This window comes from Stylophora pistillata, chromosome 8 (assembly GCF_964205215.1).
Source record: "Stylophora pistillata chromosome 8, jaStyPist1.2, whole genome shotgun sequence".
NCBI classification, from domain to species: Eukaryota; Metazoa; Cnidaria; class Anthozoa; order Scleractinia; family Pocilloporidae; genus Stylophora; species Stylophora pistillata.
This window is the reverse complement of record NC_142526.1, coordinates 5,256,786-5,271,406: the sequence shown is the minus strand read 5'-3', so window position 1 is coordinate 5,271,406 and position 14,621 is coordinate 5,256,786. Positions and strand designations below refer to the sequence as shown.

At 39.0% G+C, this 14,621-nt stretch overlaps 2 protein-coding genes across 2 annotated transcripts; one reads left to right on the top strand and one right to left on the bottom strand.

Moving 5' to 3' along the window:
• Positions 1-4,456: 4,456 nt before the first annotated feature.
• Positions 4,457-8,832, bottom strand: LOC111327139 (membrane progestin receptor gamma-B). Its single transcript, XM_022931248.2, has 2 exons — positions 8,450-8,832; positions 4,457-6,592 (listed from the first exon to the last, which is right to left on the bottom strand). Exon 2 carries the CDS (start codon positions 6,555-6,557, stop codon positions 5,475-5,477), a length of 1,083 nt encoding a protein of 360 aa, XP_022786983.1. The 5' UTR covers positions 6,558-6,592; positions 8,450-8,832; the 3' UTR covers positions 4,457-5,474.
• Positions 8,833-9,338: 506 nt separating this feature from the next.
• Positions 9,339-12,579, top strand: LOC111327120 (membrane progestin receptor gamma-A). Its single transcript, XM_022931227.2, has one exon. The coding sequence runs from the start codon at positions 9,844-9,846 to the stop codon at positions 10,966-10,968; it is 1,125 nt and encodes a 374-aa protein (XP_022786962.2). The 5' UTR covers positions 9,339-9,843; the 3' UTR covers positions 10,969-12,579.
• Positions 12,580-14,621: the final 2,042 nt, after the last annotated feature.

Below are 14,621 nucleotides of genomic sequence, written 5' to 3'. Positions count from 1 at the left end.
AGTGCTTCCGGCATCCTGTCTTGATGAACGGTTCTCTATGCCACCCAGTCGTCTCTTCATCATCTAACAACTCCTTTTCGTGATTGCTTATCATTTTCTCTCCACCCGTGATTTTCTAAAGCCTTGGTTAAACGGCGCATGATAGTCGATGATAGTCGATTCTCTTCAAACTTTTATAAACTATCACCAACTATCATTCGCATGGTCAAACGGCCAAAAAATTTCGTGATAGTTGATGATAGTTCACCGACAGTCGCGCGAGCAAAGTCACGCGAGCAGCTAGTTCCAGGCTCTTTCCGCGTAAGATGTGAACACTAACATGGCTTCGCGTGAGACAAACAAACTTGTTGAAGTATGAATTTACGACGAAAGAGGGTGGCAGCTTGCTTAATAGTAATCGATTATTTGGAGGAATGTACGTCTATTAGACGTAATATCAGGTCATTACTCCATCTCGCCGTTGAACGTTTAGTGAAACGGTGTTTTTTCGGCGGTGTCTCTTCGAATTCCTGCGAGTTGACGCTTTCTCCAGATTCTTGGTTTTCAATATTTTCTTTCTCATTATTATTATCTTGGGTATAAAAACGAATTTTTGAAGCTAAAGCTGAGCGTCGCGAGGAGCTTTTGGCCACCATTTTAAACGAGTCCGCTGATTTTCGGGGAAAACAGCTGACCAAAAACTATCATAAACTATCATACGCGTGGTCAAACGAGAAAAACTATCATCGACTATCATGAAGAATTTGAACAAGCTCAAAATGAATGATAGTTGGTGATAGTCGATGATAGTGCATGATAGTTGGTGGTCAAACGAAAGCGCGCGCCTCAACTATCACGCAGCGGCTCGGGAAATTTCTGCAACTTCCGAAAACACGCGTGATATTAATCCTTAATTTTACTCGGCCCCATGCGATTACCTATACGTATTTACTTTAGAAACATATTCTTCGAAACCTTCCACGCCCTAACACATATTACTGATAGCACTAGTACTTTTTCCAATCAGCCGATATGAATTAACCCCATAATATCATAGGTTACAAATTACTTCTTAATTTTGGCGCGAAATCTCAGCGTTAATTTTTAATTTCACGTGTGAAATTACAAAATTGCCATGGTAACGTCTCTTGAATCGCGATCAGAGCCAAGATGGCGTCGAGATTTTAGACGGTGACCCTTGAAGAAGTTACGAAATTAAAAGAAGCGACCGAAAATTATTAACAGGCACGAAGAATTCGAAAGGTATTTTTTGTGAAGAAACTCAGAAAATTACGAACTTTAACAATAATGGTAAATTGGCCACCGCAACGATTACAAAAGCTGACGTTTCGAGCTTTACGGTGGCCAATTTACCATTTCAACTTTGTTGATATAACCAAATTATTTCGTTCCTCCCACCGACGCAGCCCCAAACAGTTTCTTTCGAAACTATCAGCCTTTAACAATAATGTATGCTTTAAACAAAAACTATATTCTTCTTTATGTTCTCGGTTTTCGATAGATTAAACTAGTAAAAACAATTACGGTTGTGAACGTAATTTGTCACCCACGATATTAAAAGATAATCAAATGGTTTACTTGTGAAATTAGGAAATAATTTCACTTGCGTTTCGTCAAAATTTTTATAATTTCCCTCGTCTAAAGGCTTGGGAAATTATCAGAATTTTGACAAAACGCAAGTGGAATTATTTCCTAATTTCACTCGTCGCCATTTGATTACGCATACTAACTTAGCATTGCATGAGCATTTGGGTAAATCGCACATGATTCTTGAGATAGCAAAGGAAATACTTTTCAAGGTGAACTAACTGTGTTACTAGCATCATTTTAAAAAGAGAATGTGGTGTTTCGAAAACGTCTCGTACCTCAAGCTTATATAATTGTTAATTGAGGGGATCAAGAGGGTCTCAATGGGGCGACGGCCCTTTCTGCTAACCGGTAAGAGTTTGGCCGCTTAACGACTAAAGATTTAATGATAATCTTCCTTAGCAATCAAAAGAATAAAAACCGGTTACCTGTTTTTTTTTTTAACGACTTATGATTAAAATGTGTCAAATTCTACCCCAACTGACTGAATTTTTCGTGTTTTACGGATAACGGTGAACCCTAATTGAGGCTCTCGATCTAACCCTCGTTTTCGACCTTCAATCCTCAGGAGTAAACTTGAAAAGTCGAGGAAAAAGCTGATCCAAGGCTGGCAAGTTGATAAGATTTTTAAGCTGAGAGTTTCCAAAAATATAGAACAACCGATCTTAAGATGAAAAAATATCAGACCTACGAAGAAGCACGCACATGAAGCCAAGGAGGTCGTAAATTTATGATCTGATCATCTGCGCTTCTTACTGACCATGAAATTAAAAAAGACACGTATAGCTTTAATACACTAATGAAAGGTTAATGAGCATCGTGTTGACTGAAATTAATTCTTTCTTATGGAAATTTTTACTGACAAAAGAAATCTAAAGGAAGGCATATTTTCTAAGGAAGAGACTAAGTGAGATATCTATCTATCTCGGCATTCTCAATTTTTTTCTTTAACTTTTTGAGAGAGAAAGTGATTGGTAGATACTTCGCTGGATTCTAGTAGTTCAAAACTTACTTAACATAAAGGTTCGTTGACGAATTTTTTTTCCGTTTAAAATAAAGCCTTGCGTTTGTTATGCAAAGCTATATACACTTTACTCAGTAGGTGAACAAATGTATGCAAACTTAGATGAAAAACGTGAAAGTCTTAGAAACATAAAACACAAACCAAAGAGTGCTCTAAGGTTAACACAAATCCAGAAAAAAAAATTGCGCTTGAAGAAATTTTCATGGATTATTCCTTTCCTTGAAACATTGTTCTCATAGTTTGGGAATTTGTTTCCTTAAAATGACCCTACTTTTTTTATTTTACTAAATCAACACTGATTTACCAAATTCATTTGCCCACCTGGATTGAAGAATCACAACGGGCTGGGGCGGAATTAATGATTTGGATAACGAAAGAGAGCATCTCTATTCTAATAGTGATGTGTCTAACGACTGGTAGGTGCTGCCCTCATGCTACACGGGTGTTTCAAATTATTGTCAGATTCAAATGAAACTTTTCTGCCACCCCAGAATGTCGCCAAGTTTCCCGGCTCGTTGGTTAGCATAATAATAATAATATTAATAATAATAATAATAATAATAATAATAATAATAGTAATAATTATAGCTAGGATTTAATTGAAAACTTAGGCAAACTATATATCCCTGGAAAGCTTATTACTTGAAGTTCATGAAAAAAAATATTTTACACTTCACATGTCAATTGTAATAGGATACCACTCATTTTTATTGTGCCACCTGCTGGGTTCTTCCAAGGGTTACTTAAGAAAAGATAACTCCTTCTGGAGTTGATAAAAAAAAATTGTTTTTAGTGTCAATTCAAAGAATACATGTTGCTTATTGTTATAAGTAGATGGATTTTTGATATGTTGAAAACATTTCAAATAGTGATCGATCAAATTTGACATAGGAAATCGAAGTTGTGTTTCACTTCATAACTTTGTTTACATAAATCATGTGGAAAATTGCTCTGCTCATAACACAAAACTTATCAAGAGGAACAAATGCTGAAAATTTCAGATCATTCGGATGAATTGTTCTCAAGATATCTTTTCTTGAAGACAAAATTATTGCGTAATGAGAAAATAGCCTTTAAACTTACAAGTAGCAATCACACTTAGTTGTTTAAATTATGCAACCATTCTAGTGGCCCAGGTGTCCATATTTTGTCTGCAGGAGTGTCTAAAAGTAATTCAAATGCCTCCTGGCTCATATGTTACTCCTTCTGTTTCTTGAAGGGCTTCCTACTGATGAGTCCTCAGAAGTTGCTCCATTTGATGCTCTCTCTTTTCCTTCTACGTAGCCTGTCAATCAGACTTCATCAATCATTTACTGTCTTTTGCATGTGCTGCCTGTCTGGTGCATACACCACTAAGGAAAGATAGCCTTTCCATAAATTTTTAGCCTACTACTGTCTTCCATGCTACAGCATGGAAAAGAACTCGGTCGTTAATGTCATATTATTTCCCTCTCTGGGTCACAGGAATAACGGTATAAGGCGGTTTCGCCCCGTAGAAATAACGCCGCCGAGTACAAGTTCACCTATCGAACGTAACAAGTTCGTCTGCAGCTTCCAACTCGTATCCTTGCAAAACGATTTGAAGATTTAGGGCAAACTAGAGGACGATGAACTTGAAATGGGGCAAAATCTCCCAAAAACGGAATAACGGATAAGCCATGTGTTTGGGGCAAAGCTAGTGGTTTCTGAAGGCGGATGTGAGACATGGCAAGGACACAGTAGTGAAGCGTCACTTTTCCAGTCTCAACATCCTAACTTTAGTGTGTATATCATCCTTACTGTTCTCTATACATCTCCTATGGTACTGACAAGGAAAATTTCTTTAACCATCAATAGCTTCACTAGTTGATGTTTATTTCTTTTATTTTCGTAACCTCGATGTTTGATTCAGTAGTGATAATGTAAGGAAAAATTAGAAGCTGGTCACTGAGATAATAATAATCTTTAGACAGGGTGCGTTCTCACAGAAGTGGTTTTCAGAACGGCCCTGTAACTACCCACCCAACCCACCCCAGGGAGGACATCCATCGCACAGTAATCTCGTGCGTGGGAAATTAACGTCTCCTACCCCAACCCTGCAGGAGACGGGACCTCCATTTATTCGTCCCTATCCGAGAAGACTAGAATATCTAACCATTTCTTGATGTTAAAGAAAGGAAGCATATTCTTCTCAATTAATTTTAAGACCCTGAGTGTTGGTCCGGCCGGTATTGAACTCTCGACCTCCCGCACAGCAGTCCGGCGCTCACCCAGTTGAGCTAACCAGGCGGCTGTTTGGGACTGAGGGGTTAAAAACGGTTAATAGAGCCTCAGAGCCTACAGCGAAGAACTGGGAATATTTTTTATCTCTTAAACAATTGCTAAGGTCATCAAGGGCCTTTTTGCATTGGAGGAGGCAGTGTGGCCGAGTGGTTAGAGTGTCGGACTTGTAATCCGCCGCTCCCGGGTTCGAATCCCACCCTGACCGCTGGATCTGTTTCACGGTAGCCCCGAGTTCAGATCCTTGGCCACGCTTGTAAATAGCCAACTGGTTTGACTCCGGCCGGTTGGAGTTCTTAATGATGTTCTTAATGATGTTATGTTCAATTTAGACCATTTGTTTCATTTGTTTGCAAGGACCACAATGGAAACTACTGGTTCACCAGTAATTGTGTAATCCTATAAAAAGACTTTTTTTTTTTTTTTTTTTTTTAACGTACGAACTGAAAGCGTTTTACACTACATTCTTTAGTGCCTCTTCCCAGCTTCGAAAATTCTTTTTAAAATTTCTGTTAGACTGGTTCATATGATTTATTTCTTCTAAAAATCAGTTTTTTTTTAAAGTCACTTAACACCATACAGTGACTAGCTCAATAACTCCAGGTTAGTTTTTATGAACACTTTCCTTCTTCTTAAGAGCCATAGAGAACCAGAATGCAATACCAGCGTTTAAAAACATCACCAATATGGCCGCGACCAAGGTGTTAAGAATGGACACATAATTGGTTGTCTCCTGCAACAATTTATTGGCTTTCCTGGCATTGATTTCAAATTCAACCATTTTGAAGGCATATTCCGTTCCTACGGCAACACAGACGTGCAGAAAATGGTGACTGTTCCCGACCAGATCAAATTTTCCGGAAATGAGGCGTTCAGGTAACCTGGTGCTGTACATGAACCCTGCTAGAAAAGTATAAAATGCGTGACGAAGGAAATAACTGACGGGTAAACTGCTACAAGTGGAGAAGGACAAACATCTCTTGTTGGCTGCGTGACAGGTGCAAAGAGTCATGCCAACCAGAATTGGTAAGGTACTGTGGATCCAAGCGGCGATAGCTGATAACATCCGCAAAAAAGTGCTGAATTTGTTCACTGCAGCATCTGTTTTGCAGCAACCGTAGGTCACAAGAAACGAAAACAGAGCTGCTAGACTCAGGTACAAAGCTGGTGATTCAAAAATCCTCCAATGAGAATTCACTGGTCGAGCATAGAAGAACATAGCTTGGCATGAGGTAAATGTATAAAAACTGACCGCTGAGTAGTCGAAAAAGAAGCAGATCTTATATCCTCTCTCAGAAATTGAGTTGAAAAGATGAGCGGTTGCACTAGAAGAGTACAAAATGACAGTCCCCATGGCGGAGGCCAATAGAGGCAAATTAAAAGGGTCTAAAATTGAGTCCATTTGATTGGAAACAGCCATTCCATAGCGCACGGCGAAGTATAGTGCCGCTATGATGTGGCTCCAAACGTTAAAGCTTTCATTATTGATGTAGAAAAGGCTTTTCAAACACTGCCAAGGCGTGCTGTTAGCTCGCCGGTATCCTGACTTGATGAAAGGTTCTCGAAGTCCCCTTGGCATTTCTTCTTCCTCAAAAATGATCCTGTCATTATCGATTGCACCAAACATCAAGCTTCTGTTATTGTCGGCAGCTGTGGTGTTAAGGCTGTTCCGCTTTCCTTTTACCATCCTCGGGCACTGTCACTGAAGACAAAAGTACGTACCTGTATTGAAAACAAACAGTGAAGATGCATTCACTTGTAAATTTTTTATCGTAAGTTGCGGCATAAAAATTTGACAAACATATCCTTGAAAAATCCACCTTTCCAAAAAACTGGAATATAAGTTTTGTAAAAGGAACAAGTGAGGGAAAGGAAAATTCTGCTCCACCATGTCTTTCCACGACAAGAGTCGTTACCAAACTTTCGTTACCAAACTTTCGTTACCAAACTTTCGTTACCAAACTTTCCTTACCCTTTGTTTATAGACAGAGAGAGATTTGTGGTTTGTTTATTTTCAAACACCAATTCTCTAATGGATTGTGGCTCCCACACTTGTTTAATTGTTCCTCCGAAATTTGCCTCAAAACACGCACAATAACTTATATTTCTTAAAACTGAGGTTACCATGGCAACACAATGGAATTAAAAACACCTTAACTTGTTGCTTTTTTAACTTGTTACTTCAGCTAAGAAAACAAAATCGGTGACCCAATTTTTATCATTACACTGCAGTCGTCAGATCAAGATATATCATTCTGCTTAGCTATTAAGAAAGGTATCCTAAGTTCTTTCAGTTGTGCTGGAAAAAGGGTGTTTCTTAAGGGCTTTGATGTTGTTATGGTATTCTTATGTCATTGGAATATACAAAATATATTTTGAACAAATTGAACACTTTTTAACACCGTTTCCAAAGGAACGCGTGAAAAGAGAGGTAGTGTTGAGTATCGAAAGGATTGGACAACAACGCTCTGGCTAAATTTCGCACGAAACTGTGATTTATTTCCACAAGGGAAATTGGACTCCTTGACATTCAAAACCATTCTACAATGAATAATTTCCCTCTTTCTGCTCGCTTCTCTGACAAGAGGGGATTTTAATATCCGTCTGTATTAGCTTTGTTTTTCAAAATTCTTTAGTGAGGGTTTCTCTGATGCGAAAAGCTCTGAGACAAATACTGAAAAAAAATTAAATTTGTATTTATTAGAATTTTTTTACAAGTTTGTGGACGTGTGCCCATTACTGTTAAGCAAATAAATAAACTTGGACGGAACAAAGCATCGAAAGCTGTTAGTCCGTTAATACTGAAGGAGAATAATGCCAAAAGCGAACTTTATTTAGTCATTAGTTGCACTGTACTTTACTGCTTCAGTTTGATGCAGACTTTGGACTTCTTCCAAATGTGAGAAATGAGAAAGACTGAGCCTTGACGGCGACGCGACAGTGCATAAATTTTAAAGCAAGCGTGAAAAGTTGACTCGTCAACGTGAAATATACTAATTTCATTTACACAGGCATCCCTTAAACAAGGAAGTTACGTTCCTAAAGGTTGTAAAAGTAAACCAAGGAATCATTATTGCGAAAAATTGTTTTCACATACAGTGAATAAATCTATTTAATCACCACGTTATTTCGAAAGTACAAAACAACATTATGTAAATCTTACACAAAACCTCGTTTTTAACGAGATAATTGCGCTTAGAAGGGGGGGGGGGGGATAAAATTTCCCGTAAAGAATTCGCTTTCGTGGCCGATTTCTAGAAAATATCGCCTTGCAACGCTTAGGCCGACAAAACGTTACACGATTAATACGATAGAGCCTCGTGTATAATAAGCTCTGGTGATGCTATAATTTAACATTCTTTGATCCCGTCGATCAAATTTCGTCTTTGAAACCGGTTAAATCTCTTTTAAATGCTGGCCATACTTCTTGCCCACTTCTAATTTGAACACAGAATCTATAATTATTAATGAATTGCAGTAATTTTAGTTCAAATGTGAGCACCGTGATTGTTTGCGACAGTGCAAAACGGATAGTAAAATTCGATGTCAACAAGCTATTTCGATATTCGTCAAACTTACCGAAGTTTCAACAGTCTTTCCTTTTTTAAGATCCCAGTTTCATTCACAATTGTCCCAAAATCGGCTGAAATGAGATGCGTATGCTTCTTTCGCGTCCTGCGTCACAAATATTAGTAACAACGAAACTGGTTTGCGGTAAAAGTCTAATCGTTACGTAAGCTACTATTCACTTTCATATTATGCAAAACCGGTATTAGCGAGAATGCAAATTATTCACCAGAATATATCAAGCGGTGAACAACTGTAGAGTTGAACAATTTTTTCCCATGTAACTACGAAACATGGAAAATTTGAAAACAGCAGCAATTGGTTTCTCAGAAGCCACAGTATTTTTAGACCAAATATAGCGACAATCTTTGAGTTTTTCCTGATCGGTCATCGACCCAAACTTTTGACAAAAACTGGGCAATATCTCATAAGATTTATGAGTCCCTAATATCAGCTAGAGTAGGAAAATAACCAAATCGATTAACCTCACTTACCATGAATATCTAAATAGTTAGCGTTACATTTAAATCTTTTAAGAAAAAAACTCAAACCGACTCCGACCCTGTGCTTTTTCTGTTGTTTTAAGATCGATCATGAATTAATAACTTTTTGTGAGAGAATTGCGCAAATGGCTGGAAGCGTTTACCGTCTCTAACAGCGCTTCAGACCCACGTCAGCGTTACGCATGAGTTGATCACAAAAGAGAAAAAAAGTTGCATCGTCAAGGTCCTAATTCTCAATTAAAACATAGTATGTTTTAAAGGAGAATTGTACCGAGTTGTACCGAAGCATATTAAATATGCTTGGGTACAACTCCTCAGAGTTGTTCTTATTATGGTACTACAGGTTTCTTAAACAGTAATTTATTATTCAAACATTACGTGTTTACATTGCTCCTAACCGTAGTTGATTATTAACGTAATCTGCACCCTGTGAAAGAGAAAATGACACTGTTGCGGACTGTTTACAACCACTATTAAGTTGCATTAAGAGGCAAAACAAGACAATATTGATTTCAATACCGTCACTGAAGCGAAAATTTTATTATCATGGCGTTTGTTATTGACTTGCTAATTAAAACGTTTGGAATCTTTGCAAAAAAGGATGACAAATACTAATTCCTAATGAACTGTCACCGTTTTCTGAGCGATTGTTTAAGACGAGTTTTAAAATTGACTGACTTTTACCGAGGTTAATGAAGCTGTAATTCTGAAGCAGTGTGAGCGTGACTTGAGCGTGATCGAACGTGTGATACGGTAGAAAGGTTTCCTGAATAATTTTGAGCGAATGAGGCCTTTCCGATCGATGCCCCTTGAACACCGACAGAGTTTCGTTTCACGTCATCATCCGTCAGACATTCTTTCCGAAAAGTAAAGAAGTTACTACCGTCAACAGTTCATCACGAAATGAAAACCGGATCCAAGAAGACATCTTATGATCAAGCGAAACTGAACAACAACCGAAACTTCAAAGTGGTCGAATGGACATGCAACGGAGGAATTAGCAAAAAGAACAAATTACTCTACAACTTCGACGAAGTCGCGCCCGATTTCCAAGAAGCTTTCGTCCTTAGCGGTTATCGAAAGCCCTACAGCACCACCTGGGAATGTTTACAAAGCCTCTTCTACATTAACAATGAGACTTTTAATATGTGGAGCCACATCGTCGTGTGTTTGTATTTTGTCGTACGGTACTCCGTGGTCTTAATCGAGTTGGGAGGTTCGTCCTCGCCGAAACAAGATTTTTATTATCCAATGTTATCCTCGGCTATCGGGAGCATCACCATCTTCGCGTTGAGTGCAACAGCTCATACCTTCAACTCACTGTCGGAAAAACTGCACAGAGTGTTCTACTTCTTTGATTACGCCGGTATAAGTATTTACACTTACACCTCTGGTCAGGTTATGTATTTCTACAATCGACCCATTCGAACCGGGTGGAGAATTTTCGAATCTGCGTTGTTGTACACGATCATTGGCGCCAGTTTATCTTTCCTGGCAACGTTCTTATGCTGCCTGACTAAAGTAGGTTTACGAAAGCGCAGCTCAGCACTCCGAATAATTCCAGTGTTCGCTGGCTGGTTGAACACCGTGCTATCCCTTGCAGTTGGCGTGACAATGTGTAGCTGTCACGCTGGTACGGCATGTCAATCTTTCATCGCCTGTAATGAGCTGCTAATCACGTATTTTCGGCGTCACTGCTTCTGTTCCATCTTGGGCGGGCTGATTTATGGGAGTAAACTTCCGGAACGACTTTTGCCAGGAAAATTCGACATCCTTGGAAGCAGCCATCATTTTCTCCACATTTTTGGTGCTCTTTCCACAGAATACGCCTTCAAAATTCTTCTAGTTACCATTGAAAGTCGCCAGGATCCAAAAAATGAAGTTTTGGCTAAGTCACTGGTTGGTATATCGGCCTGGGAGACATTGTTTCCTACGGTTGTAGTATTCGTCGCCAACATCGCTATAGCTTCTTGGTTTGCAAAGTCGATTTACAATTCCAAAGATGAAATGCACAGCAAGAAAAAATGACGGATACAAATTTAAGGGCTGAGTTATCAATTTAAAATTTGACAGTTCAAGGAATCATTTCCTATGGCTTTGTAATATTCGTACCCCCCCCCCCCCGTCATGGTCAGTTAGTTGTACTAACACTCTGTTGGCGACGACTGATACCCCCGACTCCTTTTCCCCTAAATAATCCCCTCAGAATCACCCAACTCCCCCCCCCGTCATGGTCAGTTAGTTGTACTAACACTCTGTTGGCGACGACTGATACCCCCCGGCTTCTTTTCCCCCAAACAATCCCCTCAAAATCATCCAAACCCCCCCCCCCCCCACTGTCATGGTCAGTTAGTTGTACTAACACTCTGTTGGCGACGACTGATACGCCCCGGCTCCTTTCCCCCCAAATAATCCCTTCAAAATCACCCAACCCCCCCCGTCATGGTCGGTTAGTTGTACCAACACTCTGTTGGCGACGACTGAGCCCCCCCGACTCCTTTTCCCCCAAATAATCCCTTCAAAATCATCCAACCCCCCCCCCCGTCATGGTCGGTTAGTTGTACCAACACTCTGTTGGCGACGACTGATACCCCCCGGCTCCTTTTCCCCCAAATAATCCCTTCAAAATCATCCAACACCCCCCCCGTCATGGTCGGTTAGTTGTACCAACACTCTGTTGGCGACGACTGATACCCCCCGACTCCTTTTCCCCCAAATAATCCCCTCAAAATCATCCAACCTCCCCCCACCCCCCCCGCCTTCCCTTAGCGATATATAATGCCCTCGTGTTTTCTTTTTGTCGATTATGTGGGGCAGTTATGTTGGAGAGGGAGGGGGAACACATTTGTAGCCATAATAACCAAAATATGTTAAAATTTTCTTAGGCTTATTATTCCAGCTACGCCTAATATAGGTCCGTAATGTATTTTTACAGTATTTAACCTCAGTTTATAACTGCTTATTAAGTTTAAAGGAACTGTTCATAAAGTACGGTTGTTGACTGAGTTTATAGAAATATGCCTTAGAATGCTTAAACCAAAAAGAACACTGTTCAATTAACCACGGCAAAATTCAAATTTTCAAGGCATCGATATCACACATATTTTTTCTTGAACATTTGTCTTTGTTTTGCTTTGTTGTTCGCGCGCTTAAAGTTTTGAACCTGACTGAGCGGGACGATGATGTTTTCTTGACGCTGTGCGGGCCTATACAAATTTGTACTTACCTGGCCATTCATGTATGTATTCATGAACTTATCTCGTGGATATAGGACTGTCCGTACTCAAGTCTAAAGGCCTAAAAATGTTTCATTTCATTGTTGAAATCACGGTTAGACTTCATGCAAGCCATTAAACAGAACGCGCGTATCTAACTTAATGACTGACCTTTTAACCTCTGGGGGTGACCAGCATCGAATTTCTCACTAAGGTATCACTTCTGTATCAAATATTACTTCGTGAGCATTACAGAAATGATCGCAATCTTGGAAAGCTCTCAAATTTATCGAACCTAATTCTCTTTGTCAGTGCCATAACAACCGATGTAACCGAGAACAATATAGAGAATATATACACTCATGTAAAGGGTTAAACGTAATGGCTCAAAGCCATTCGACGAATAAAAATTCATCATAATCGACTGGTCAGTTTATCTCATCATATACATAAAAATACATATTTTTTCCTTTCCCTCCCTCTCCCCCGTTGCCCATTTTTCCACTTAACACCTACTCCCTCGGCAAATATTTCCTCGCCCCAATCCTCCACAGTTACCAAATCTAAGATGGCGGCCTAATACGAAAATGTGCACTCGTGCGCCCAAAATACGTCGGCACTGCAGGCTAACCGTAATGAGGTGGGAAGCCATTTCACATGCTCTATGGCTGCCAAGAGGTGAAGACTCCAAGCTTCCCAATCAGTGCGCGTGAAAAGCATAATTTCCCTGTGCAATTTTTATCTATTTGTTGGCGTAATGTTGGGCTGCAGCCGCCAAGAAAAGTCCTGCTCGTGATTTTCAAAATTTTCTGGTGTTATTCCAGCATCAATTGGGTTATTACGCGGGTAAACTGATAGAAAATGCAGTCCATTGCTTCCATGGAACAACTAGGAGTTTACCGATGCAATAAACGATAGATTTTTGACCAATCAGGGCGCTTGTGGTGATAATAAACTCTGAAAACTAAAACTTTAATTTTTCGTAGGTAAAACTGTAATTTGCTGTAAGTAAGACAGCTGGCCTTCACAACCACCAACTGTTGCATACATTAATTTTTACTTTGCAGCATAAATTAGAGAGAAAATAGAGTGACTCCGAAGCAAAGAGCCAAAAATGAAACTGAATGGGTCTGAGTTCATTGTCGATTAAAAGCACGCACAACCTTCTGTGGCGGCTGAATTTTTCTCTTTTTTTCCCTTTTTTTTTCGCATGACACATCGGGTTTCATAAGAAAAAACTAAAAACTGTCAAGGTTGCAAAGGACTTGTTTGACTTGAGTGGAGATGAATACTTCATGGATTCGGTGGGCAATAAATAAATCGGAAAGTAAACCAATCACAGTGTTTTATAAAACTGACATATTATTTTTTTAAGTGTAAGATTTCGTTACAAATGTCAATTTCACAGGGTGCTAATGTATGAACTGTATTTAACTTTATCTGTTTACATTTTTATTCACTTTTGGGCTAGTTTATATTTATAAAATTCATATCTAATATATTATATAATCAAATCTACATATATGCAACGTGTTTACGTAAATGATTTGTTAACAGTGCCAAAACTTTGTCAAACTGCTTGTTATGTTTATGACCGTAAACTCTACTTGAAATTTAAAAATAATAAGTTATTTGCCGCAGTCTCCACAGTTAACCCCGATTTAAGAGGAATTTGTCAGTATTGCTGTCACAATTTATCGCTCATGAATCCAGATAATAATAATAACAATAATAATAATAATAATAAAAGATTTATACCGCACCAGTATCCTACTGTTCAAAGGCGCCTACAAAAACTTTAACATTAACACTTAAGACAGCTAATATTAATTATAAAAGGCTTTTCTAAAAAGAAAAGTTTTTAATCTACTTTTAAAAACAGACACAGAATGAGCATTTCTAATTTCACAGGGCAAAGCATTCCATAATGATGGTGCTGCTACAGAGATGGATCTTGCGCCATATGTTTTCAAGTTATTGGGTGGAGAAACCAGAAGGTGCTTGGATGATGAGCGTAGTTGACGCGATGGGGTGTAAGATGTAAGCAAATCACAAATGTACGAAGGTGCCAAGTTGTTTAGTGCCTTGTAGGTTATAAGTAAAATCTTAAAAATAATACGTTGATTAACGGGAAGCCAATGAAGATTAAAAAGAACAGGTGTAATGTGATCATGCTTTTTTGTAAAAGTGACGAGGCGCGCCGCGGCATTCTGGACGTGTTGTAGCTTTTTTATAGTGTAGGCCGGTAGGCCATACAAAAGAGAATTACAGTAATCCAGCCTCGAAGATACAAACATATGAACCAGCAATTTAGTAGTGGTCGCTGAAAGAAATTTCCTGATAAAGCTAATATTTCGCAAATGACAAAATGAAGATTTGCAAATGTCAGTAATATGATCGTTAAAGCAAAAATGGCTATCAAACATAGTGCCGATATTCCTCGCCTTTTGCACCAGCAACTGAAAT

Excerpts from the sequence above, each read along its gene's own strand:
- LOC111327139 (XM_022931248.2), bottom strand. The coding sequence starts at position 6,557 with ATGGTAAAAGGAAAGCGGAACAGCCTTAACACCACAGCTGCCGACAAT.
- LOC111327120 (XM_022931227.2), top strand. The coding sequence starts at position 9,844 with ATGAAAACCGGATCCAAGAAGACATCTTATGATCAAGCGAAACTGAAC.